Source organism: Heterocephalus glaber, unplaced genomic scaffold, assembly GCF_053883595.1.
Source record: "Heterocephalus glaber isolate CG9 unplaced genomic scaffold, H.glaber_assembly_v1.0 deba00001600, whole genome shotgun sequence".
Classification (NCBI taxonomy): Eukaryota; Metazoa; Chordata; class Mammalia; order Rodentia; family Bathyergidae; genus Heterocephalus; species Heterocephalus glaber.
The window spans coordinates 10426713-10452402 of record NW_028258372.1 but is presented as its reverse complement, the minus strand read 5'-3'; the positions used below and the strand labels follow the sequence as shown (position 1 = coordinate 10452402).

The 25690-nt window shown below is 37.7% G+C and overlaps 1 protein-coding gene across 10 annotated transcripts in view; it reads right to left on the bottom strand.

Moving 5' to 3' along the window:
- Nucleotides 1-25690, bottom strand: part of Dnm3 (dynamin 3) — a 587991-nt gene that overhangs the window by 420469 nt on the left and 141832 nt on the right. For 9 of the 10 annotated variants that reach the window (XM_021265417.2, XM_021265418.2, XM_087194095.1 and 6 more), the window contains 2 exons: nucleotides 5220-5369; nucleotides 2887-3090 (listed from right to left, as the gene is read on the bottom strand). In XM_021265417.2, the coding sequence (XP_021121076.1) occupies nucleotides 2887-3090; nucleotides 5220-5369 (354 nt within the window). Of the gene's footprint in view, nucleotides 1-2886; nucleotides 3091-5219; nucleotides 5370-18636; nucleotides 18694-25690 lie in introns of those variants that run through there. The other variant, XM_087194098.1, reaches the window with a different exon arrangement.

The following is a 25690-nucleotide window of genomic DNA, read 5'->3' as shown; positions in this document are numbered from 1 at the left end:
TCCACACAGAAACTGTGTTTCCTTACGATGAACTCAGCTAAGGTATAGTATCTGTAAAACACAGAGATGCTAGCCGTATTGAACAGAAGTGAAAACATAGTATCTTTATTACATGACCATTGAAACCTGTCAGGATAGGTGGATATTAAGCCACCATAAATAAACTCAGCATGATAAAAAGCTGTTTCCCTACTAATCAATCTACAGCTAACCTCATCTATATCCAAATGAGACAGTGAGGAGAGTCTGGCCTTGCCATCTGCTGTCCTGTTGCTCTTCAGGACTGATTTGGCTGGCTATGCAAGTGGCCTGTTCAGTGTCACCAGGTCATGTTCATTTTCCCTGACATGCTGGCCTTGTCTAAAGTGGATGACTAATTTAAATCACAGTGGATCATTCTTTATTCAAGTGTGTCTGAATTAGAATCTTATCCACGAGTGTATATATTTATACAGGTTTTTGAGAGGTAGTGCATTTTAGGTAGTAGCTACTAGTTTGTCCTAAATTAAGCCTTTTTGACATAGGCAGGCCATTTTCACCTAAGCAGGATTTGAGTATATTTGAATATACAAGGGCTGATAAAAAATGTTTAATTTTTTTAAATGTATTACAGTAAAAGACAAGATTACCATCAACTCCCATCAAAATATTCCCCTGCACTTTGAACATATTTATCCCATAATTCTTGCCACTTTTGGAAGCAGTACTAGAGGTCCTCCTTCATAAGTGTCTTTACGAGGTGTGACCAGAAATACGGTGAATGCTGCTGCCAAGTGCCATGCAATGGAAAAGAAGGCTCATAAAAACAATACAGTGTATCCTCATACACCTTATTCCATAGGTCTGGCACCATGAAACTTTTGGCTCCTAAAGTCATATTATAACCGAAGACAACTGTTTCAACATGGAGGCAGCCCAGACAGTGCAAGCAGACACTCATGAAAGAGGACTTCCAGAGCTGCTTCAGAAAGTGACAAGAATACTTGGGACAAGTATGTTCAAAGTGAGGAGGTGTTTTTGAGAGGATTAATGAGAATGTATCTTTTGCTGTAATAATATTTCAATTTACACATTCACGTATTTTTTATCACATCTCATATTCTTGGGGAAAAATGTATGTTTATAAGCAAATTATGAATTTTGCACATAATTATATTCAAAATAAAAGCCTCTGTAAAATAACTAATGCTATAATACTGGGATATATTAATAGATTATATTAAATAAGTATCATGATGAAATAATTCTCTTAGTGTACGTAGAATGTTACAGACTTGTGGCTAGACAAAATTCAAGCTTTTTTTGCATCATCTGTGAGAGCTGTTTTTGCCAAGTAAATGAGGATGCTAAGCAAAGCTTTAAGGGGAATGGCTATACTATCTGACAGTCATCAGAATTATGTAGTGTTTTATTTTTTTTCTGTATGCTGGTCTTTTCAAAGTGCTCTTACATACTTAGGCTTTAGGAGGTTGGTTAGGGTGAGAAAGTTTTTCCTGGTGATATACACAGTGGTCAGGTAACAATCCTGCAAGCACACAGTGTGTTTATGAAGCGCATCATCACCTACTGCTCTTTCTACTTTATCAGACTACCCTGCAGCAACAGCCTTATTAGACAATGTAGATAAAAGAACACAGGATTGGGAGGCAGATCTTTCATAACCTGGTTGTACATCAATGTTTATAAGCTTTAATATCTAATCTCTAAAATTAAATAAAATTATAATAAACCTTATCTCAAAAGGTTACTATGATAATTAAATAAGATTAATTATTATAAAAATAATAGTAAAGATAACTCTAAGTCTAAATGGCTAACCAAATGCTGGCAATTATTTTCCTCTCAAAAAGATCCAAAGGCAACCCTATCAGGTTGTGTTTTATTTATTATATAGAACTCATATTTTAGTAAACATGTGTTTAAAATAATCAGTAACATTGCATAATCCAAACTCCCACCCACATCAATATGGATAGTGCTTTTTGTTTGTTTAGTTGGTTAGTTTTGGTTTGATTTGATGTGCTTTGGTTTGGTTTTTTGAGATAGGGTCTCACTATGCAGTTCAGGCTGGTCTTGAATTCACTGTGTAGCCCAGGCTGGCCTTGAACTCATGGCGATCCTCCTGCCTCAGCCTCTCCAGTGCTGGGATTACAGGCATGAGCCACCATGCCCTGGCCTAAGCCTTCATAACACTTAAAAGCTAAAATTGTAATAGACTCATTTCAACTATTTTAATAATGTGAAAATAAAGAAGGTTCACCTGTAAATTGCTAAATTAACTGTAAGTGAAAAGCCCTTCAGAGGGTTGGGTCCGGGGTCAGAGGAAAGATTGTCCTTGGCTTGGTGTGATGTGTTTCAGGCCTCAGGTCAGGTGCTGGTTAGAGACTTAGAATGAGGAGGCCCAGCAGAGCCTCACCACAGAGACAACACTGAATGATTTCTCAAAGGAGCAATTCCTCCATCATACCTTACATGCATGAAGAAGCATTCTACTTTAAAGAAGCAAACAAACCTCAGAAAGCCTCTGCTTTGAGAGTATATTCAGGTGACTCATAACAACTAGACTAATTCGACTGACTTCTGCGGGACTAGAACTTTCTTTTATTGACTTTGTACAATAATTAGGCCATGAGGCTTAGAAATTTCTATTTTCTTAGATCTTTTGCATTTCTTAATCTTACATTTATTTATACAGATTTTAACTATATCCCCTAATTATTTTTCTTTCAGTGTCTTAAATACAGAATGTTTACCAACAATTACATTGAATTTTGTTAATAATGAAATCAAGACGTGAGCATTTGTGTTACCTTTACATATACTAAAGCCTTAGACATTTCACAATAATTCCCTGTCATCTTAAAGGCCACACACTTACACACTCACCTTGAGGGTCGACTTCTTTAGCTAGCTTCAGTGCATCTGAGTTTGCGAGATCAGTGTTGGCTGGGGTAACAGCTAAAATCAGACAGTTCTCCCTTGTGATGAATTGCATGATCATTTCTCTGATCTGATACTCAATATCTGGTGGCTGATCTCCCACGGGCACTTTAGTTATTCCAGGTAGGTCAATAAGGGTTAGATTTAGCACTGTGTGGAAAGGAGTAAAAGAGTCTTACATACATCTTCAATGCTGAAGGACATGCACATTCACCTGTCACTTAGCTTAGCTTTATGTACTGTGCATCTAAATGACTCCAACCCAAGTGTGTAGAATAAAAACCACAGGATACAGAATGGTTTTGCTGGTGTTCTCTATTCTTATATGATTGTGCTATGCCAAGTGATCATTTTAACATAATTTGAAAGGCACTGATTTGCATGCCTAACCGTTTCCTCAGAGAGCTGTCATATCCTAGCTGTCATAACTAGTGGGTTATAATTAAAACACCAAACAATAAATGCATGTGCTGTCTGCCAGTTTTGTACATTACCTTCAAATAGTATAAAAACTCACAAGGTAAGATTTGGCCTTCCTTTGAAAACACTATGTTCTTTATAGCAGGTTAACCACTTAGCCTACAGGAAAGCTATTAGCCATCTGTGTGGCCCTGAAGGTGGTGGTGAGCAGGCTGTACAGGCGAAGGCAGTGACAGCCTGGCTGTCATCCGCTCACTGATGGCACCAATGGGGCCTCATCACTGAGCTTATGTCACTCATGCTCTGTTCTTAAAGCAAAGAGCTGGGCCAAGAACTAGAAATGAAGAGCTGACCCACTAAAAGTTTAGTGAGAATAAGTTCTTTCTTATCATATATCATGAACTGGTGATCTAATTTATAGGTTTCTGTGCATAGTGTAGGGATAAAAATTACAATTTTTTCAGGCATGATGGTACATGCCTGTAATCCCAGCACTGGGGAGGCTGAGGTAGGACTGCCACATGTTTGATGACACCCCGGGCTACATAATGAGTTCAAGGTCAGCCTGAATTACATTTTGAGACCCAGTCTCAAAAACAAAACAAATGCTGGAGGGGGTGTGGGGGAGAAAGGAACCCTTTTCCACTGTTGGTGGGAGTGTAGACTGGTGCAACCACTGTGGAAATCAGTATGGAGATACCTCAAAGATCTAGGCTTAGAGGTCTCATTCGACCCAGCTATGCCCCTGCTGGGGATCTTCCCCAAAGAATTAAAAGAATCATACTACAGTGATATATGTGCACCCATGTTTATAGCTGCCCAGTTTGTAATAGCTAAAGCTTAGGAACAACCCAAGTGCCCATCACCTGGCGACTGGATAAAGAAGATGTGGTTTTTTTATAAAATGGGGTACTACTCAGCCATTAAGAAAGAGAAACTAGACACATTTATAGCTAAATGGATGCACATTGAGGCCATCCTCTTAAGTGAAATAAATAGGACACACATGTGTAAATACTGAATAGTTTCTCTAATGTGAGAAACTGAAAGTGTAAATAAGGATACACACGGATGAAATGGCCTAATAACATAGTTCTCGGATTGTGTTTCCATCGCATGTCATATGACTGTATCAAAATTTAAATTAGGGAGAAGTCTGGCCTATGTGGAGTCTGCTAGCTAACTGGAGTTTTTTTCCAGACCACTATTTGTTCAATGTTGATTTTGGGGATCTTTCTGAAACAAATCACATCCTCTGGTATCTTGTTGGTGGTTAAGATTTTTTTTAAATTATATGGAAAAATGTTTAAGTGCTTTTCAGTTTTGTTTTGGTTGAGTTCTACTGTATTTGAATATTATTAAAGTTTTTTTCCCTTGCATTGTTCTTCTTTGAATGGTTTTAATTTCTGTATGTGTGTGTGTTTGAGAATAAAGTTATTTTTAAATTTTTAAAAAAATCACAGTTGATTCCTCAGGAAGAAAATAAGTAGAAATATATAGGGCTGCCAGGAAATCAACAAGAGAAGATTCAATCATAAAACACATATTCTAAGATTTCTGCAGACTGAAGGTAATAAAAATGGAAGTTTTCATGTATATCCCTTTCAAATTCTGAAAGTTCACTAAAAAAAAAAAGTTTTTAAATGCCTAACTGGATTCTGATTTTTTAAAAAGTCAACTCCTCTTGTCTCTCCTTAAATACTCTAAGAGCCCTCTCAAAAATGCCATTTATGGCAGTAGCCAAACATTATCCTGGAAAGTCAGCACTATTTGTAACTTCTATATATGAGTGATGTATGCTAACTAACCTAGTAAAAATGTTTGAAGAGAAGACTTTGGAGTTTTAATATTTTACTTACCATGGGGGGAATAAACTCGTAAATTAATGGGTATAGAAGAAATGCCTTTATTCATTCCAGTCACTCGGTCTGTTTCTGCTTCAATCTCATGACGAACTTCATCAAAATCTGTAAATTTTTTTCCTTTGCAATGTAGAAATTCGGCATACTCTGAAAAACACAAATTAACACAATCTAGGGGCTGGGAATTTACCTCAGTGGCATGGCGCCCGCCTCGAAAATACAAGGTCCTGAGTTCGATCTCCGGTAACACACACAAAAAATATATTAACATAATTTAAATGTGTGAATTTGTGCCATAATTATAGGGACATAATATTTCTTTAACCACAAGTCAAAGTATCCAGTGTTGTCCCTCAACTATCATATGAGAGAACACATCAGTTACTGAGAATCACTACTAATCACTCTAGAAATATTAAATGGTGCAAGTGCTAGCGATGATAAATTTGCTAATTTTTAGGTAGTACTATAAGAAGTTCTTAAACCTTCCAGCCTATTAAATAATTTAAAAAGAACTGTGGCTGATTAAATAATAAAACAAACAACAGTACCTGATTTTTAAAAAAATTACATTTGGGGTACATGCAAACCCTACCCACAAATCATTTGCATCTCTCTTTTCAAAATCACCTTTTCATTAGGATAGAATACAGTCACATAAATACACCTTCAGCAGGTGAGACAATTTAGAAATAAAATCTCCTTAATTCTTTAAGAAGAAATACTATTTTGACTTAAGAACATGTTATTCAAAATACATCAGCTTGTGTAATTAGACACTTTCTCAAGAAAAAAACACCATGGAAAATATTTGCAATCTAAAAAACATTAGTACCTTGGCAGAAAGTAAAACCCTAAAACAACTACATAAATAACAGAAAACTAGGGTTCTTTTTTTCATTCCAGTAAAAATCCCACCGTTATACATGATACCGACTCCAGAGATATTGGAGAAATGAAAAAATAACACAATTCAAAAGGAAAACTAGTATAGTTAGACACAAATGTTGATTATAGTTCCAACAAGGGAACAAATCAAAACAAATATTTCATTTTCTCTGCTACCTAGCTGAAGAACTGCTCCACCAAACTTAGACTAAGGCTGAACAAATTGGGCCAAGATCCCAGGGGAGACCACAACTGGTAGCCTCTACATTCCCCTCCATAAACTTGAACCTTCACCCTTGAAGGTGTCAGGGCAAGGCCAGGGGGAGGGAGTTATAAGACGCAGCTTCCTCTGTTCAAGTAGCTGAGCACTAACTTGAGCTCAAGATTATATGGGGGCAGGGGGAGGGCAGGCAGACAGTATGAAATAAGTGCTGATCTGCGCTTAAAATTATAGGAAAGGGAGAGATGGGAGAGGTGGCTTCAAGCTGCACTGCCTAAAATAGGAAGTGGGACATGCACTGAACAATGAAGTATGGGGACGATTTGAACCTATATAGGGAGAAATTAGAATCTTCAGAAAAGCAAAGAATCTCAATAATTTCAACAAATCCCTGTCAGGCCGTCACGCAGCTTCTGCTTGACCCATCCACTGATGGGGAATCGAGGCTTTCATTTCCACTTGGAGAAAAAAAATCTCACTGGAAAATGTTTCTTTATGTTAATATGAAATCTGTTTTGTCCAACTGTTATCCCTGGTGCCACTCAGACCACCTCCTTCCATGACAAAAGGCCAGGCACTAACTGGAGTATCAACAACCAGAGTTCACCTCCTTCCGGGACCCTTACCACTTTCCTTCCCTTGTGGGATCAAAGCTCAGGCTTCCCTGGAGGTGAAGACTTTCCAGCTCCACCTCAGCTTCCGGGAATGCAAAACAGCACGCTAAGTCTCTTCAAAGTTCATTCTTCCAATGGAACAATAAAGATTCAACAGGCATAAGAAGCACGGCCAGAGGAGATCACTCTGTCATTCAGCAGGGGGGTTTTCCGAAATTTACCCTCCCAGGTGCCATTTTTATTACAATATAAATCCCCAGAAGTTAGAACCTTCATTTTATTTCCCATGTAAAAGTTTAAAGGAAAGTAGAGTGCAAAACAGTAAGAAAAATAAAAAAGCAGAAAAAGAAGTCAAATTCCAGAAAACAAAAGGTTGTAAGTGAATATGAGTCAGAAATAATTTAGAAAAAAAAAATGATTTTCCGATTCAGTGTATTCTGTGGAAAGCACATACTTGAAGACTTATGGATTATCCTAATTATTACTGTCATAAGCTCCTGGATCAAGAACGAATTTTAATTCTTAATACTCAAGTAACACAAACGTGGGCTTCTTTAGTTACCACTAGATGGCGCCTGCTTGCCTTCTCGGTAGGAAAGTAACTCCCGTTCTGGAAGGTTGTAAAATGGATACAATTTTCAAATTAAATTTAAATTAGTTCTTAGACTCCTGAAAATGATTTTATCTTGGAATTGAAAGATTTTTATTGTCCAGGACCATCTCAGACCTTTGTGTCTTTTTAAGGATAGGGTCCACAGACAGATTCAGGGATGTCTGTATTCATGCGTTTGATTAATATTTATTAAGAGCTTTCTATTTGTCAAGCATTGTTGTAGAAACGGATATGAGAGAGAAAGACAGAAGTCTTCAGTCTCACAGAGGTTAAATTCTAATGAGATAAAAGGGTAAACAATGTGCTTGTGCGGGCTAGATGATAAGTGCCGTGGACAGAATTCAACAGTCGAGGGATAGTAAATGCTTTGGGGGAAGGGTACATTGCTTTTCTAGTCTGGTTGAGGAAGGGTTCTCTAACATGATACAGCGTTAGGTGGAAAACCAGACTTGAGAAATAGAGGGAGCAAGCCACACTGTATGTAAGAGCATCCAGGCAGAGTGCTGGAAGCAGATGTGCGCTGGGAAGACGGAGAAAGAACAAGAAGACTGACCATGGCTGGAAATGTGGGAGAGACTTGGATTCTGGGGCTTGTGGGATGTTTTAAGGACACTGAGTTTTACTCTGAGTAAGACGGTAGACTATTTGAAGGATTTGGGGGAGAAGGAAAACACGATGTGACCTACATTTGACACAAATAACCCTGGCTGCTACACTGCAGGAAGAAAGTAGAGAGGAGGAGAGGAAGCTTGGTTCTGGAATCATCCAGGTGAGAGATGCTGGGGCTTGTACCAGGGTGGCCACAGTGTGGGGCTGGGAAGTCGTCAAGTTCTAATATATTTTGAAGGAAAGATAAACAGGATTTGCTGATAGATTCAAGCTGGTGGGGAGAGGTGTCAAAGATAACTTCAAGGAGTTTGACTCCAGCTACAGAAGAATTCTGAAATAGAAAACACAGAGGAAAGAATTTGGGACAGAATGAGATGGGGATTGAGAATCAGGAGCTGGGCTTGGTACCTACTGAACATGCCCAGAATGTTTGAAGAAAGGACTGAGTGTATATGTCACATCCTATGCCTTTTTTAATCTTTTCTTCCTAGATGGCTTCAAAATATGAAAACAGGGTTTTCTTCCCAAGTGGAGGAACATTCTGCTGCTAATGACAATTGTGCAGTTGTGAGATACCATTCACCTTCGGCATTCACATTCAGTGTCATCTAAAAGGTATCTGTTTGCTCTGAAAACTCTCCAGAAGATGGCAGTCAAGTGCTTGCAGAAATGGATAGCTTTTTCCAATTAGCACAAGACATGCCTTTGAGGCTAGATCCAAGAGTCATTCATCCAGGAGAGAAGTCTAAGCTACAGATATATATTTAGGGTTCATTAAAGTCAGACAAGCAAATGAGACCACTAAGTGAGAGTTAGACAGGGAAGGCTTACAGCACCGGGCTCTGGGTTTAGGCGTCAGAAAAAGGAGACTGAAATGGAGAGAATTCAAAAGAGTGCAGAGCTAAAACAGAGCATTTCATGAAGGAAGACCTTCCACACTGTCACATACTCCCAATATGTCAGACAAGGTAAGGACTAAAAATGGATAACAGAATTAACTACGTTAGGTCCTTCGGGAGGTTGAGAGTGGGGTAGGGGAAAGCCGGATTGGAATAGGCTTAAAATACAATGACAAGAGAGGAAGTAGGGACTGATGATAGGCAAATATTTCAAGGGGTCGTGTTGTGAAGGAGAGTGAGAGGGCAATTAGAGAAGGATAGAAGGAAGACTTTATAAATATAAGCAAAAAATTGCATATTCGCAGGGTGATGGTACCAACCCAAGAGTGAGGGAAGGTGATGATACAGAAGTGGGAAAGTACTGCATCAGGGAAGAGGGAAAAGGAAGCCAAAGGAAAGGACAGAAACATCCCAGTGCATCCAAAGGAACAGGAAGGAAGCCAAAGAACAGGTGTGGATGAGATCAATAGGTAGAAGTAAAGGTGCTGGGAGAAGCAGAAATTCATCAGGTGAGAGAGAAAGTAGGGATGAGAGGTATGACTAGGGATTTACCGTATTTGTCTAGAGTCAACTCATATTTTTTAAAAATACTTCTATATAAATGTTCAGTGGTTAAACCATTTCTACCACCTCTCTCTCTCTCTCTCTCTCACACACACACACACACACACACACACACATACACACACACACACACACACAGCCACAGAATGATCCTAAATGAGTAATTTAGGAATAACCACAGCAGAGGTGTTAGCTCGGGTTTACTCTATGTCCATCACTGGCACACAGACATGCACAGCATATCAGGAAAACTAATGGGGCAGGAACCACAATGTACTTTTTTTTTTTTTTACAATGTACTTTTTCCTATAGACCCAAAGAAGCACTTGGGAAAGAACTGATGCTATAGCGTGGAATATTGAGGTAAAATTCAAACTGACTGAAGTTGTCAGAAAGGGGCTATCTATAATCCATTCTCTACCCAACCCCAGAAATGCAAAAGTCTGTGTCCCCTTGTCTCTAAATATAATGATAATCGCCAGAGCACACATCTCACTTGTTAGAAAACATGGTTCCCATAACTACAGTTCATAGCTACAGGATTATACTGCTAATGAGGTGAATTCCACTAGCAACAAAGTAAGCCAGTCCATCCTGTTGTGGGATGAGTGTACCCTAGTGAGCAGGCTGGAAACAGGTGGACAGCAGAGGTGGTTTGAAATATTTTGTGCAATCGACCACAGTGGCTATTAAGGAGGATCTTCAGTTAGTTTATATCATCACAAAATTCCTAAATAAATCTTTGTTGGCAATGCAAAGTTAAAAAGATCAGGCCGGGGATTTAGCTCAGTGGTGCTGCCCCCTGCCTTGCAAGCACAAGGTCCCAAGTTCGATCCCTGGTACCAAAAAATAAAAAATTGAAAAATCACAGCTTTACCCCTCTGCTGTTTAAAATATAAATATAGATGAAAATCTTGGAAAGAACTAACACAAAATTAGTCATCAGTTAACTATACTCACAAGGAAATTATAACATCTAAGCCAAACTCTATAGAAGAGGCTGTATGTTCCGCTTAATAGCTTATTAAGACCTGGCAAATGTGTTTATTCTGAGACTTTTCTACCATGGCAAACTAATAAGTCTGAAGGCCTACACAATCTCATCTCCAGTTTTGAGATATATTCTTTCTCACAGAAATATACAAATGGCAGGGACATCTTGACAAGTCTTTGGTGTTCCCTTAATTCGAAATGTTAAACGAAAAGCTCTCTTTCACAAACAATTCAAGGCTTCAGCCCAGGATCAATCTGAACAGTGTATTCAATTTCTTAGCCACAAATTCATAGAAAAGATGAAGGTGATGTGTACATAAGCATGATAATACATCCATGAAATCTATTTTGTGGCAATATAACCTTTCTTACTGAAATTCATAGTACATTTTCAATTTCACAAAAAAAAACCCTCCTAGCTTTAAATATATTTCCTGTTTCCTCTATGTTAAAAATAGCCTACATTTGAAGCAAAGTTTAGGGTACATTTTTATATCAAAGAATGACTAGAGGAAAAAGGGGAGTATAAGAAAACAGAGTATAATTCTATTTTATTTTTATTTCCTGGTAACACACTTTAGCACTGTCATTTCTACTGGTCATGAAAAACAAATTATGCTAGGTTAAACAACTGACAAATTGTTTAGGGGAAGGATGAGATGGCTTATGCCTGGGCAATGTTCCAATCATCTGTGAAAAGCACAGCATGACCATAAGAATTTAAATATTTCCAATATGCCTCTTCCATGGGGAAAAACATGCATATGCTTCAATTAATCAAGGTTAAATAGAAAGTAATAATATGGAGTTCTAGCATATAACCTCTTATCAATCTTTATTCTAAGATCTGTGGTCCTCAATATTTTAGACAGTCTTAGCTCTGAAATGTTTTAATAGCAATGTTTGTGAGCATAGTGCTCTGATGAAATTAGGGTACCTGGATCACAAAAGCAAGGAACAGTTTTCATTGCAACTAGCTAAATCTGCTAGCTGTAAAGAGCATCTTTGTATAATTATATTTGAAAACATATTTCCTCAAAGGCAGAGGCTACATTTTGCACTTCTGTGTTTCCCTAAAGGCTATAGTATTTAGAGTAAAGAACATCTGTAGTTTTGTTCCTTCTTTAAAGCAATCCACTTTGCATATACCATTGAGTAAGGCCAGCTTCAAAAAGCAATGCTTCCATCCAGGCTTGATATAATTCCAAATTGAAGGTAAGATCTAGAATTGTGGCTTAGATATGAATCATATTAGGATCCAGATATGAAGCAGAACACAACTTCATAGTTAAGATAAAAAGGGACAGTCTAGCAATCAGGAACATAAACAAAGCAAAACAAAAGATGAAATCCAAAGAAGCAAACAACCCTATCTCAAATCATTTCAGGCAAAGCTCATTTTTCACTCCTCCGTGGGTGAAAGGCAAGATCTCAGGAGGAGGGTTACAAACAATGGAGTGGGGTGGGAGTAAAGAAGACCAAGTTTCATAGCAGAAACAAGTTTAGGGACAAGTAGGTGTCAAGGACCAGACCCAGAGACTGTGATTTAGGATCAGAGGCAGAATAACACAACAAGATAGATCTCCAGACCTAGAAGGTACCAAGCAGAAAACTAAAATGGAAATTCAGTCATGAAATGGAAGTTAGAACTTCGTTCACAAGATACAAAGCCAAAGCCAGTACAAAACAGTAGTCAGGACCTAGAGATATTAGTATCTCCTAAATTCCTGTCTCCAGCACTCATCTCTCCCCTGAAATCCGGACTTATCTGTAAGTGACTCTAATGGCTGACATTTCTACTTAGATGTCTAAGAGATCTCTCCAAATTGGCCTGTACAAAAGTAATCTCTTCATTCCCCACTCCCTGCCCCTCCATCATTCATACCTACAACCCTACCCCAGTTTTCCACATCTGAATTGTTGGTACTATCATTGAATCAGGCTCATAAACCAGAAAGCAGAGCCATCTTGTCATCCCTTCTTTTCCTCAGCTCTCTCCCAAGTCCTTTCTGTCTCCCAAACACCTTCTCATCTCTCATGCCTCCTGCACAGCCATACCACTTATAAGCCAGCTCTGTCTCCTTCCTGGACTACCATGCAAGTAGCCTGTGTTCCTGATTCAACTCCCACTACAGTAAATCCATTCTCTATCCAGAAGCTGGATAGATCTTTTTAAAAACATAAGTCAGATTACACTTCTCCTCTGCTTAAAACCTTTTCTTTTTCAATGCAATTAGAAAAAATCCAGATTCCTCCCCTGACCTACACTGACCTACACATCCTGACCCCTGTCTCTCTCTCTGATACCTTCTCTGTCACTAGCTCCATCTCAACCGCTGCAGCTTATTTTTCCTTCCTCAAGCACACCAAGTCCATTCCTCCCTCAGGGCCTCTCTACATGCTACTCTTCTTCTGAAAGGTTCTCCTCCCAGACTTCTGAATGTATGTGTAGCTCTTCCTGTCATTTATTTCTGATTCGAAATATCTCTTCAGAGAGGCTTCCCTGGCCAGGCTAAGTAAGCTCTAGTCACGCTTTATCATACCCTCCAATTTATTTTCTTCAGTACATATAGTCACTATCAGAAGGTTTTCTTCTTTATATTTATTGCCTGTTTTCATCTACTAGAACATAAGCTCCAGAACTAGAACATTATCTGTCTTGTCCCTGCTGTGCTTCCAGTACCTAAAACAGTGATTTACACTGGTTGAGCATTCAGTACATACTTGTTGACTTAATAAATAAATAAATGAGTAAATGACTGAATGAATCAACAAATAAACATGGCCAGAGGCTCGAGGTTTGTGGGTAAGAGAAGAAAATGATCATAAATATGGCTTTTGACATACTGAGGTTGAGATAGCTTTGAAATATCCAAGTGGAGCTTCAAGTAGTCAGTTAGAAAGACGGGCCTGGAGTTTATCCCAGGAGCCATAAGTGAGAGCTGTGGTGTATACATGGTTACTGGACCCACTGTGTGGAAGAGAGAATGTGACATGACACCAGAAAGGTGCCTTGGGCAAGTGCAACCTTAAAGGCCATGGAGAAGATAATACATTCACGAAGGAGACAGAGAGGCCAAAACATAGAAGGAAAACCAGCAGTATCTGGCATCATGGGACCCAAAGTCATAGAGTATCTTTCAAGAAGAGAATAATCAACAGCATCAAAAGCTGTTTCAGGGGGCAAGATAAGCATAAATTATTATAGGCATTGAGAGAAACTGAGTGTTCATTCATTTCCTGTATTTTTAAACAATGTTCTATACATAATTTAAAATTTCTTATTTCAATAATTTTTGCAATAGATCATTTTGTTGCCTTAAAAATTGTTTGTGTGAATGGAAACAAGGTCTTTGCAAATAGGGAAGGGTGGAGGGGGCGAAGGGAGGGCAAGGGAAGGGGAAAAAAGTAAGAACCAAGAGACTCATGTAATGGTACAAGATACCAATGATGAATGTAACTGTGTTGTATACCTAAAATGTACCAATAAAGTCAATGGGGAAAAAAATACAAAAAAAATTGTTTGTGTGTTTTTTCATGCTTTTTTCACCTGTATCTCTTCCCTTGCTATAAGGTTATAGCTGTCACTTCTTGCTATTGATGATGCTTCCATTTTAAAGTCCTAGTCCCTATAACTTTCTATTTTTCACAGAGGAAACCAATAACCCATTATTTATAATTTGAGTCTAAAATAAGACCTGAAAAGCCCTGAGTGCGGCGAAGATGCTGAAATTCATGGGCTTTAGATCTGTGAATTTTGGCTCCCCCATAGCTCTTTTTTCCTCTTCCTGATAATCAGCTAAGTTTAGAAACTGAAAATATCAAAACAAGTTTTCTGAAAAAGTGAGTTAATACAATTTTATTTAAGAATAATTGAATATACATATTCAAAATCAGCAAAAAATTGAGTATCATTACTTGTTTAAATAAAAAATTAAGAGATCTGCCAAGTAAAAAGCTATAGTTAAAAAGTGAAATAAGACCTTGTCATGAAAATTCAAGTAATTAGATTTAAACACAGAAAATGTAAAGTCTAAGATCTGCAAAATAAAAATAATATTTCTCCACAAAATCATAGACACAATAAATGAAACTAATAATCATATCAGAACAAGTTTATAAATATAACCAAAATATTTCAAAGAAAATATCAGGATTGCAAGATACATTGTTAGATTTACTATAGTATTTCAAATCTCTGACAAAAAGAGAAAACAACTCTCTGACTATGGACTTTCATGCACAAGTTAGCACCAGCATTTCACGGAAGTATTTGAAGATCTTCAGCATAGTATACTTGATAAGCTCCTCAAATGTCTATGTGGTAAGTGTCTGGCATTGTTATCAGCTGGAAACAGAGCCATGTCATTTCTGTATATGGTGGAAGGTATGGAATGAAGTTCATTTTTTGCATGTAAATATCTAACTTTTTCCAGCACCATTTGTTGAAAGACTACCCTCTCCACTGAAACACCTTTTCACTCTTGTCAGGTATCAGTTGTCTATACATGTATAGGTTAATTTTTGAACTCTATTCTATTCTATTTGTGTTTAGGTCAATGTCACATTATAGACTATTGTAGCTTTATTATTCTCGAAATCATGTAGTGTTAATTCTTCAACTTTGTCATTATTTTTCAAAGTTGTTTTTGCTATTCTGTGTCCTTTGCATATCCACATAAATTTTAGAATCTTGTCAATTTAAAAGCTTGTTGATTTCTACTAAATAACTTAATTTTTGAATCTTTATCTATAGCTTTCTCTGTAATTTCTTTCAGAAAATGTTTCCTCCTCTGGCCTAAGCTTACCCAGACATACAGCATGTTTAACTAAAGCAAAGTATTCTCCTACAAACGTCTGCTGCAATAAATGTACTAAACTTTAACAAAATTACAGATCTTATAATTTTTCTAAACTCTGTCCCAATACAGCAATCACTTTAGCACTACTAGGGCCTTAAAAAGTATTTATAAATTTAATAAATAAAAAGTATGTATTATCAGTTATGCCCCACAAACATAACTAATCAGTATAGTATGGCTTGGTGATGACAGTATATAGTTTTGTAAGAAAAAGTCTAAATGAATAAAAAAATAAAGATTTTTATCTCATAAATACCATGTAAATTCTTGAGCATGATATTCACAATTGATTATATAAAACTTGCTCTGATAAATGTCTCTGCTTCATAAATGCCAAAAAAATGTTATATGACTGAGACAACAGAGTTGCCTCAACCATTTTTTAAAATCTTTTATAAAAGATAAGAAACCTAAATATTTTTCCAGGATGGTGAAAACTCAATTAATGGAAAGAGGGTCAATTACTGTATGAAATATTTAAATGGAGATAAGTAAACTTAAAATATTTTAGCTTCTCCCTTAATTTTTTTTTAATTCCAAAGGATTCTTGTAAGAATATCCAGCACTTAACAAAACCTAGTACATTTTGTGCTCAGTTTACACGATGCTAACAGAAATGTATCTACAAAGGAAAGCAAAGTTCTGATCTGAAACTCAGTGTTAAGGTTTTTCAACTCAATTTGCTTGTAAATTAGTCCTTAGCTAAAATTGTCACTGGTATTCTTTGTGGAAACTTAATAGAAAAGTTTTCTTATCTTCTTAAAAGGGCTCTTAAACATGTAAAATAATCAATGACTTTTACAAAATAAATAAAATTATATGTGTTAGAAAAGGGACAATCAGTGGAGAATATAAGACAGAAAAAGGTATTGTGCACGAAGAGCAAGTGCATTCATCATAGAGAGTCCTTTACAACCACCTCTCATATTGATTGTAATGGGAAAAAAGCCATTTTGATAACAACATAGTGACTACCCAATCATCTAAATGTGTCACAGCCAGGGATGTAGCTCAGTGGCGCCGCACCTGCCTGGCAAGCGAAAGGTCCTGAGTTCGATCCCCAGTTCTGAAAAACAAAAAGTGTCACCATACCAAAACCTGGTTTGAAGATATACTGTATTATTTGATAACCCCTCTCAGTAGTTTCACAGGCTGGAAGGGCTCTTCCAAAATATCTGTACTATAGACCCATATATAAATCATCCCTAAAAGGAGGTGTTTCCCTTTTTAACCTTCTTGCTGATAGCCACTGTTGGATCACATTCTGTAGTCAAGAGCACTGGTGATTAAGTCAGTGGAGTTGGGCCTGTGTTTGTGGTTCTGCCCTTTATTTCCTCATCACATGAGGTGTGAAGTCACTTAACTTCCCCCAGCCTCAGTTTCCTCCTCTGCTAAATGGTGTCTCTTTCATAGGTGGCTGTGAGGTTAGAGAACAGCCATTCACCAAAGTCATCCCAGGGACTGGTTAAGCAGGCTCAACAAATGAGTATTACATTAAACAATGAGCGAATGTAGGCATTTAACAGTCAGTCCTTAACTTAAAAAAATTAAATAAATATGTAATAATGTTGCTAGCAAAAGCCTTAGTTTCAGAGAGGTCTCGTCAATTGTCTGAAGGTCACACAGTAAACAGGACAGTCCAAAATTTAAACCCAGACATTCTGACTCCTGAGAACAATCTGTTAGCTACCCCACACTGACTGCTTTTCACCCCTTCAAGGTCTCCTGTCCTAGGGGCTTCAGATTCTCAGCCTTTAACTTCTTTGTTCTCTCCTGTTCTTTCTTTCCACCTGCCACTCTTCCTCCAAACAAAGATTTCCCAAAGTGCAGGAATCATGCCTTCTATTCATATCTTTACCCTGGTTTGTGTTTCTAGAGTCATGGACCACTGGAGTACGACCATGAGGTTTTCCCCCATGAAAATGTACAAACTTACATACACAGAGAATTTTCCAAGTAATTTCAGGGTACTGACAGATAACCATGCTCCGTGGACTTCCCTGCAGGAATATATCATTATCATGATTATAATCTGTGTCGTTCAAAACATAACCTAACAAGGACCCACTCAAATATCATTTCCACTAAAAACTTCCTTTGATCACTCCACTGTGAGAAATGCTTTTCTGCTCTAAATTTTTTAGGTTTTCATGAATGCACTCCTTATGTGATTTTAAAGGCAGAAACAGCCTTAAAGATTCTCTATCAAATCCAAAGCTCTTATTTTGTAGATAAGAAAACTAAATCCCAGGAGACTAAGTAATATTTTCAAGAATATTAATATAACATGTTTTACACATTCCACAGTATAGCAGTTATTTGGTATATGTGTCTTATCTTCAATGCTATAAGCAAAGTGTTTAGAGAGTAAGAATTGTTATCATCTATATCTTCAATTTAGCATTCCTTATGGATATTGAAATAATTAAAAGAATAAATAAGTCAATGGATAAATATTCCAAGTTAAAACTGAACTAATATTTGCCATTTTCTAAGACTCTGAGATCTTGAATGCTCTTCCAGGATTTTATAACTTTCTATGTTTTATTTTTCTTCATTCTGTATGAAGCAATATTTGGGAAAAAAAATTTTCTGAGGCCTTTTTAGGAGCAGATGTTTTTAGGATCTTTTCATGAGCCATCTCCTCTCCTTCTGGTCTAATCAGTTGTAGAGACCAGCTCTAGAATAGACTCTTGTAAGAATGATCCCATGGGGGCCAGGGATTTAGCTCAGTGGTTCCGCCACTTGTCTCGCAAGTGCAAGGTCCTGAGTTTGATCCCTCGTACCAAAAAAAAAAAAAAAAAAAAGATCCCATGTTAGCAAGAAACTTATTACGACAAAAATATTTTATTTTTCAGTCTTAGGAAACCTGTTCTAGATTTTGTAATAAGGTTTTATATTTCCATGATGAGCAGGCCCTCAATTACACTCTTGCTTCTTAGGTTACAGAATTCAAACTATTCTCGATTTTATAATATATCTTTTCCACGTAGAGTGGAGTTATCTGGACACGTGAAAATCTATTACTAAGGAACTATTACAATACAGCTATAGTGTGTTATGCTATATTCCACAGTCTTAAAGAACTTACCCAAGTAAAAAATGTGAAAATTTACCATAAGATTTAAATAAAATGTCAAGATAGAAATCACCTTTATGAAGGGCTGGGCTTTTGGCTCAGTGGTTCTGCTGCCTGCCTCGCAAGCACAAGGTCCTGAGTTCAATCCCCGGTACCAAAAAAAAAAAAAAAGAAAAGAAATCACCTTTATGAGTAATTGTCAGATGAACCTTGGTGCTGTGTGAATCTCACAAGGGGAGTAGTGCTCTTTTAGGCTGAGGTGGTCTTTAAAGGATTTATAAAAAGAAAAGATTATGAGCTAGATTTAGGATATACAGAATTGGGGAAAAGTCAAGAGAAAAGAACTTTTAAAATTATAATTAACAAAAGTACTTACTAAATTTAGGATATACAGAATTGGGGAAAAGTCAAGAGCAAAGAACTTTTAAAATTATAATTAACAAAAGTACTAAGAGGAAAAAGTAAAAGGAATTGGAGACAAACATACAAGGGAAATGATAGTCAATTTTAAAAAATATTTGTGGAATAAATGAATGAAAACAAAGCTCTCATATGGAGAAGTGTATTCCTCCTTATGGGTAAAATCTACATGTATGAAATGGTGCACAAAAGCCATTAGCATGTTTCTCATTCTATACTAAGAATGTAAAAAAATGTAGGCTGTTACTTATAAATGATCTCTTGATCATAAAAGTAATGGCTGAAATTTGACACACACTTCATTTGCTTTTATGACCTGTCATAAAAAATGTTTCCAAATTAAACTAAACCAAATTCTGATAACAGATACCTGATTCTCCTCTACTAGTGTCCTGAAAGAAGAAATTAAACAGCTAATTGAGGGCCACTGATAAACAATAACCAGCAAAAAGTTAGAAGGAATGATAGCTGCATACATAACACCATAGATGCAATATGCCCCTTTGGGTTCCCGTCGAGAATCTGACTCTACCTCTGATTTTTAAATGTAGTACCTGCACAAGATAGAACTGCATTGCATATAAAAATTCATACTTATCCCAAAGATAATTTGAAGGGTAATTACACAGTTTACCAAAAACCTTTTCATCACATTTCAGGTTGAATTTGAATCCAAAAATCTCATTTTTTACATACATTCTTAAGACACACTTGTTGCATATAAATAAATATATACTAACTCTTGTAAATACTGACAAAACACTGGAAAATTTTATATTATATGTAAATATATGTATTTACTGTGTATAAAAATACATATTATCCTGGTTAACCTATTAGCTTCTCTGTGCCCCAGCTTTTTCCTATGTAAAGGGGAATAATAATAACATTAACAAGGTTAAGGTTCACCTAAAACATTACCTTTAAATGTTTGAACATATATGGTCTTACCTTTATTATTAATAGTTCTGAGTTAAATACTGCATAGTTTTTAATTTACTTCAAAATATTATTTTGGTGCTAAGTTTCCTACTGGATTATTTTAAAAATTATTTCAAGGGGGCCAGGGATTTAGCTCAGTGGCTCCATGCCTGCCTCACAAGCGCAAGATCTTGAGTTCAAATGCTGGTACCGAAAAAAAAATTATTTCAAGGTATGGTTTCTTTCGTGCTTCACAGTAGTTCACCTATAAAGCAAAAACAGGAGTAGGATGCAGAAGAAACTATGCTGAATAAGTGCTTTAGCTTTATCTGTTTCCGTGCAAACCTGTGGTTTTCCTGAAGAGCAAGCCACTCCCAAAGTCATATTGACTTCTAGGGTTCCTAACTCTTGACATGTGGAGTAAATTTAAAATGATGGAGACTCTGTTGTACACCAAGCTTTTGTTCAGACACACATCATCTCGTGTTAACATCCCCTAGCCTGAGGGGTAGGTGTTATTATTCTAGGTAAACTGTAACTTCTCCATGCCTGTTTTCTTGCTGTATTTAGATAATAACAATAATGATACTATCAGCTACCTCACTGGACTGTTGTGAGGATTCAGGTAAATCAACATGCACAAGGACTGAGGTAAATCAACATGCACAAGGCCTGGTAGACAGGTGCCTGGTAAGCACATACACGCTAAGTGCTTCATAGGGTGACTCTTAAAATAATGACGAAACTTATTACAGCCTTTCTTGAAATGAAGTGAAATGACTTCGATGAAGGCACACTCTGGGACATTCCTACGAGTGTCAGCTGGCACCACCATCGTTTATACCTGAACAACACAACAACAGCATAATTTTGCCTGTGGTCTTTGAAATTTACCCTGAAAAAGCGATCATTTATTTGTTTCCATGAAAAAAATTAAAGGCAATAACCTTACTTCCACTTTTTCTTCATATAGCTCAGGAAACAAATGTGACATAAAAATGGACTTCCTTCCACTCCAACTGGAATAATCCCTTGAGATCAACATTTTTAGTATCAGAAGGAAAAAGAAAGAGTAAGCTCTGCGTTTCCGTGATCACAGAATCGAGCCCATTAGACATGTCGGCAGCAGAGGAAGGACTTTGAACTAACAACAGAGCACTTCTAACCTGTTTGGCACATGTGTGACGTTCACAGTTCCCTTCTTTTGTACTATTTCGTTTGATCTTCCAAACCATTCTATGGAAAGTGATAATCAAAGAGACTAAGTGATTTCTTTATAAATTCACAAAACTGAAGAGTTATGAAAAATGAGAAGGCAGGTCACTTCACCACACCCAGCACATCCTTGGGGGAAATATTTACCATGAGGCTGTCACTGGGTGTAGAAATGCTTCAGAGGCCTTCCTTTAAAACTTCCTGGACCCCTTAACACTTCAGAGGATATGACAACGTAAAGCTGAGAAAAAGGAGGATCTGTGGCCCCTGCTCCAAGCCCACAGATGGGCAGGTGCCTCAGCCTGTGACAGGTCTTTCTGAGAGCTTGAAATCCCACAGCTGAGAGATTCAGAGGCCTCAGTGCCCAACACAGGACAGAGAAAACTCAGGCCTGTGTGCAGCCTGAACAACCACAGCTTCGGGGCAGAGGATAGAATACTGGAGTGTTTCACATGGGCTATGTTTGAAAAGAAGCTATCAAAAGGACAGTGCTGTTCAGGAGGCCACTGGGAGAGCCAAGGGGACTCTACAGGGAATGTCTGTGTGGATCAGATGGTCAGTGTGATATAATAAGAAATACATACTCGGTCCCTGTTCACATTTCCTGACACAGAGCTTCCAAAATCTTTAGCATTTCCTAGTGTCGCTATTCATAACAATCCCTTTTAACCAATCCAAGTTTATGCTAATGAGGGAACTCTTAATGGGCCCCTAGTAGCTCCAAAATGAAGCTAAAGATTAATCACCAATGGGCCAGGACTCAATCAATAGAGCCCATGGAAGGGAACTTCCGTAGAAACCCTAACCGAAGGGGTTCAGGAAGAGTCCAGGTTGGTGGACACATCCATGTGGGAGGAGGGTGATACACCCAGCTCCATGGAGACAGAGACTCCTGTGCTTGGGACCCTTCTGGACCTTGCCCTGTGTACCTCCACTTCTGACTGTTAATCTCAATCTTTTATAACACCCTTTATAATAACCAGTAAACAAAAGTAAGATGTTTCTCTGAGTTTTATAGACTGTTATAGCCAATTATTAAACCTGAGGAGATTGTGTAAACCCCCATTTTGTAGCCAAAGCACACAGAAGTGTGGTCACCACGGACTCATTACTTGATATTGCACCTGAACTGAGGATCTTATGGAATGAAGTCCTTCATCTATGGCGTCAGGACTAACTCCAACTAGTTAGTACCAGAATCAAATTCAATCAAAGGACACGCACAACAATTGAAGAATGGTTCAGTATGGAAAGCCCACAAATTTGATGCTGGAAAGTGTTGTGAGAAGAGAAAGTTTTCCATCAACCAGAACAACACGAGGCTTCCCACATTCAGAGGGCCACTTGGAGGTTCCCAGGTGACAAAAATCATGGCGCGGACAAGCAGATGGGGCCTTTCTGCCCTACAGAGTCTGGCTTATCAAACTTACTGGTTATGCTTAAAATAAAACTCACACAAAAATGCAAAGTATAGTTCTTCGTTAGTATAATGTCATGAAACAAAGTATTCTGGATAAACAAGTTTGAAAAAAATCTCTTGTATTTAAGAAGGTTTCATTACCAAGATAAAATTATATGTTTTGTATATACATAGATGTAGAACATTTATCATTTTAATCACTTTTGGGGTTCCCAGAAAAGCTTGAGTGGAAAGTACACAGATTTCTCATATAATTCCTGTCATATAATGCACAAGCTCCCCACTATCAAAATTCATCATCAGAGTGCTACACTGGTTACAACTGATGAAATTACTGTGACACATTATCATTCAAACTCTGTAGTTCGCATTATAGTTCACTCTTGGGGTGTGTTCTATGGGTTTGGATAAATACTTACTGATGTGTATGTACCCTGATCATATCATACAGAAACGGCTCACTACCCTAGACGTCCTCTGTGTTCTGCCTATTCATCTCTCCCACTCCTTGAGGCCCTCATGACCACTGATCTTTTCACTGTCCCCATATTTCTGCCTTTTTGAGAATGTCATAGATTGGAATCACACTACCTACCTTCTTCAGACTGGCTTCTTTCACTAAGTAATTTGCATTTAAGTCTCCTCTGTGTCTTCTTTTTGTGGCCTGATAATTCATTTATTTTTAGTGCTGAATCACATTCTACTATCTGGATGTGCCACAGTTTATCCATTCACCTACTGAAGGACATCTTGGTTGTTTCCAAGTTTTGGCAAGTATGAATAAAACTGTTATAAACATCCATGTGCAGGATTTTGTGTAGATATAATTTTTCAATTCATTTGGATAAATACCAAAAAGCACAATTGCTGAATCATATAGTACAAGTATTTAATTTTGTAAATAACCATTCAACTGTCTCCTAAATGGCTACAGTGTTTTACATTTCCACCAGCAATGAGTGAGTGTTCACTGCTCCACGTTCTTGTCAGCATTTGGTACTGTCAGGGTTTTGGATTGTTGTCATTCTGATAAATGTGACTTAAATCATTTTTAAGTGTGCAGTCAGTAGTATTGAATACATTCACAGCTCGGTGTAAATGCTGTGGACTAAATCTTTTGTCTCCCTTTCCCTTGAAAAATTCCTCAGTGAAGCCCTAATCCTCAAAGCAATATTAGGAAATGAGGCAACAGGAAGTCAGGTTTTGATGAGGACATGATGGGGAAGTCTTCATGATGGGATAAATGACCTTGTGAGAGCAAAGAACTCTTCTCCTCTCTCCCTGCACCATGTGAAGACACTAACAGCAAGAAGATAGTGGTCAGCAGACAGGAAGAGGGCCCTCCCCAGAAAATGAATCAGTGGGTACCTTCATCTCCAGAACTGTGACAAATAAATGTCTATCATTTAGAGCCATCTAGTAGGTGGCATTTTATTCTAGCACACTGTTTTAGAATACTGTGTGCTGCTATACTGGAATACCACACATAGGTAATTTATAAAGAAAAGAAATGTATTTCCTGCAGTTCTAGAGGCAGGGAAGCCCAAGACTGCGGGCTGTGTCCAGTGAAGGCCTTCTTGCTGCACCAACCCATGATGGCAGGCATTGCACAATGACATGAAAGGAGTGAGTCAAACTCACTTTCATAACAAATCTGCTCTTGAGAGAAGAAACCCAATTTATCATGATAATCACATTAATCTACTCACGAGGGCAGCACCCCCTGACCTAATCACTTTGAAGATCGCACCTTTCAACATTGTCACACTAGGATTATGTTTCTAACACATCAACTTTGAGGGACAGAGTCAAACCACAGCACAGGCCATGCTAAGATAATGAGCACCACACCATTTCATCATTCCAAACAGAAACTATCCATTAAACAGTATCTCCTATTTCTCCTTTCCCTCAAGCCCTGGCAATCTCCTCTACTTTCTGTCCATGAATGAGCCTATTACCAGTATTTCATGTGCATGGAATCATATAATACTTGTCCTTTTGTGTATGGCTATTTCATTTAACATAATGTTTTAAGGTTCATCCGTGTTATACCGGGTATCAACATTTCACTCCTTTTTATGGCTCAATAATATTCTATTGTACATATACAACACATTTTGTTAATCCACTCTTCTGTTGGTGAATGTTTGGGTTGTTTCAACCACTTGACTATTATAAATAAGTCTCCCATGAATATGGGTATACAAATATCTGTTTGCATCCCTGCTTCCAAATCTTTTGAGTATATACCCAGAAGTAGAATTCTGTCATATGTTATTCTGTGTTTAACTTTTTGAGGTTTGGCCAGATTGTTTCCTGCAGCAGCTGCACCATTTTACATTCCTGCCAGATTTAAGGCACAAGGGTTTCGATTTCTTCATACCCTTCCCAACTCCTGTCATTTTACATCAAATTTTAACTTTGAGCATAATGTTCACAGATGGCAATGACCATACCTTGTCAGGAACACGAAGATCAAAAGCACATACAAGTATCTTCAGCTGTTATCATGACTGCTTGAGTTATTGCATTCTTTCTTTAAAGTCACCCCCTTTTCCTCTATAGTTCTTCCTTTCTAGCTACTCTGGGGTTCGCTGCAGGGACTGGGCATTGCCCTCTCACCAGCATTCCTCTCTCCTCCCTTGCACCATTATGCCTCCATTTCACCCACCTCACAAAACTCTTAACTCTTGAAGCCACTTTTCTTGAGATTACACTCACGAGTCTGAGTACTATCTAGAGACATCTAACAATAATGGAACCCAATTTTAGCACAAATTAATAGTTTCCAAATTTGGCTGGTCCTGGCTAGCAACTGTCAATTGTAGTTGGTCTCTGGTTAGCTTCCTGACCATCAATAACTATTCCAAACCTGTACTACTCATTCTAACACAATTTTTCCTCTGCTCTCATTCTCAATAGAATTTACCTTTGAATAAAATTTAAATCATCTAGAATGCTTTTGTTAACTTCCTGTTCTCTTTCCTACAAACTTTATTGCTATCTCACTCAACCATGCCTTATTTCTTCCAGAAATAAGATGGTACAGTTATACTTCAAAGGCAAACAATTCTGACTGGACCCTGGATTTCCTGTCCTCTTGGGTCTTCCAGGATGTGCCTTATCAAACTTTCTCTATTTCTCCTCC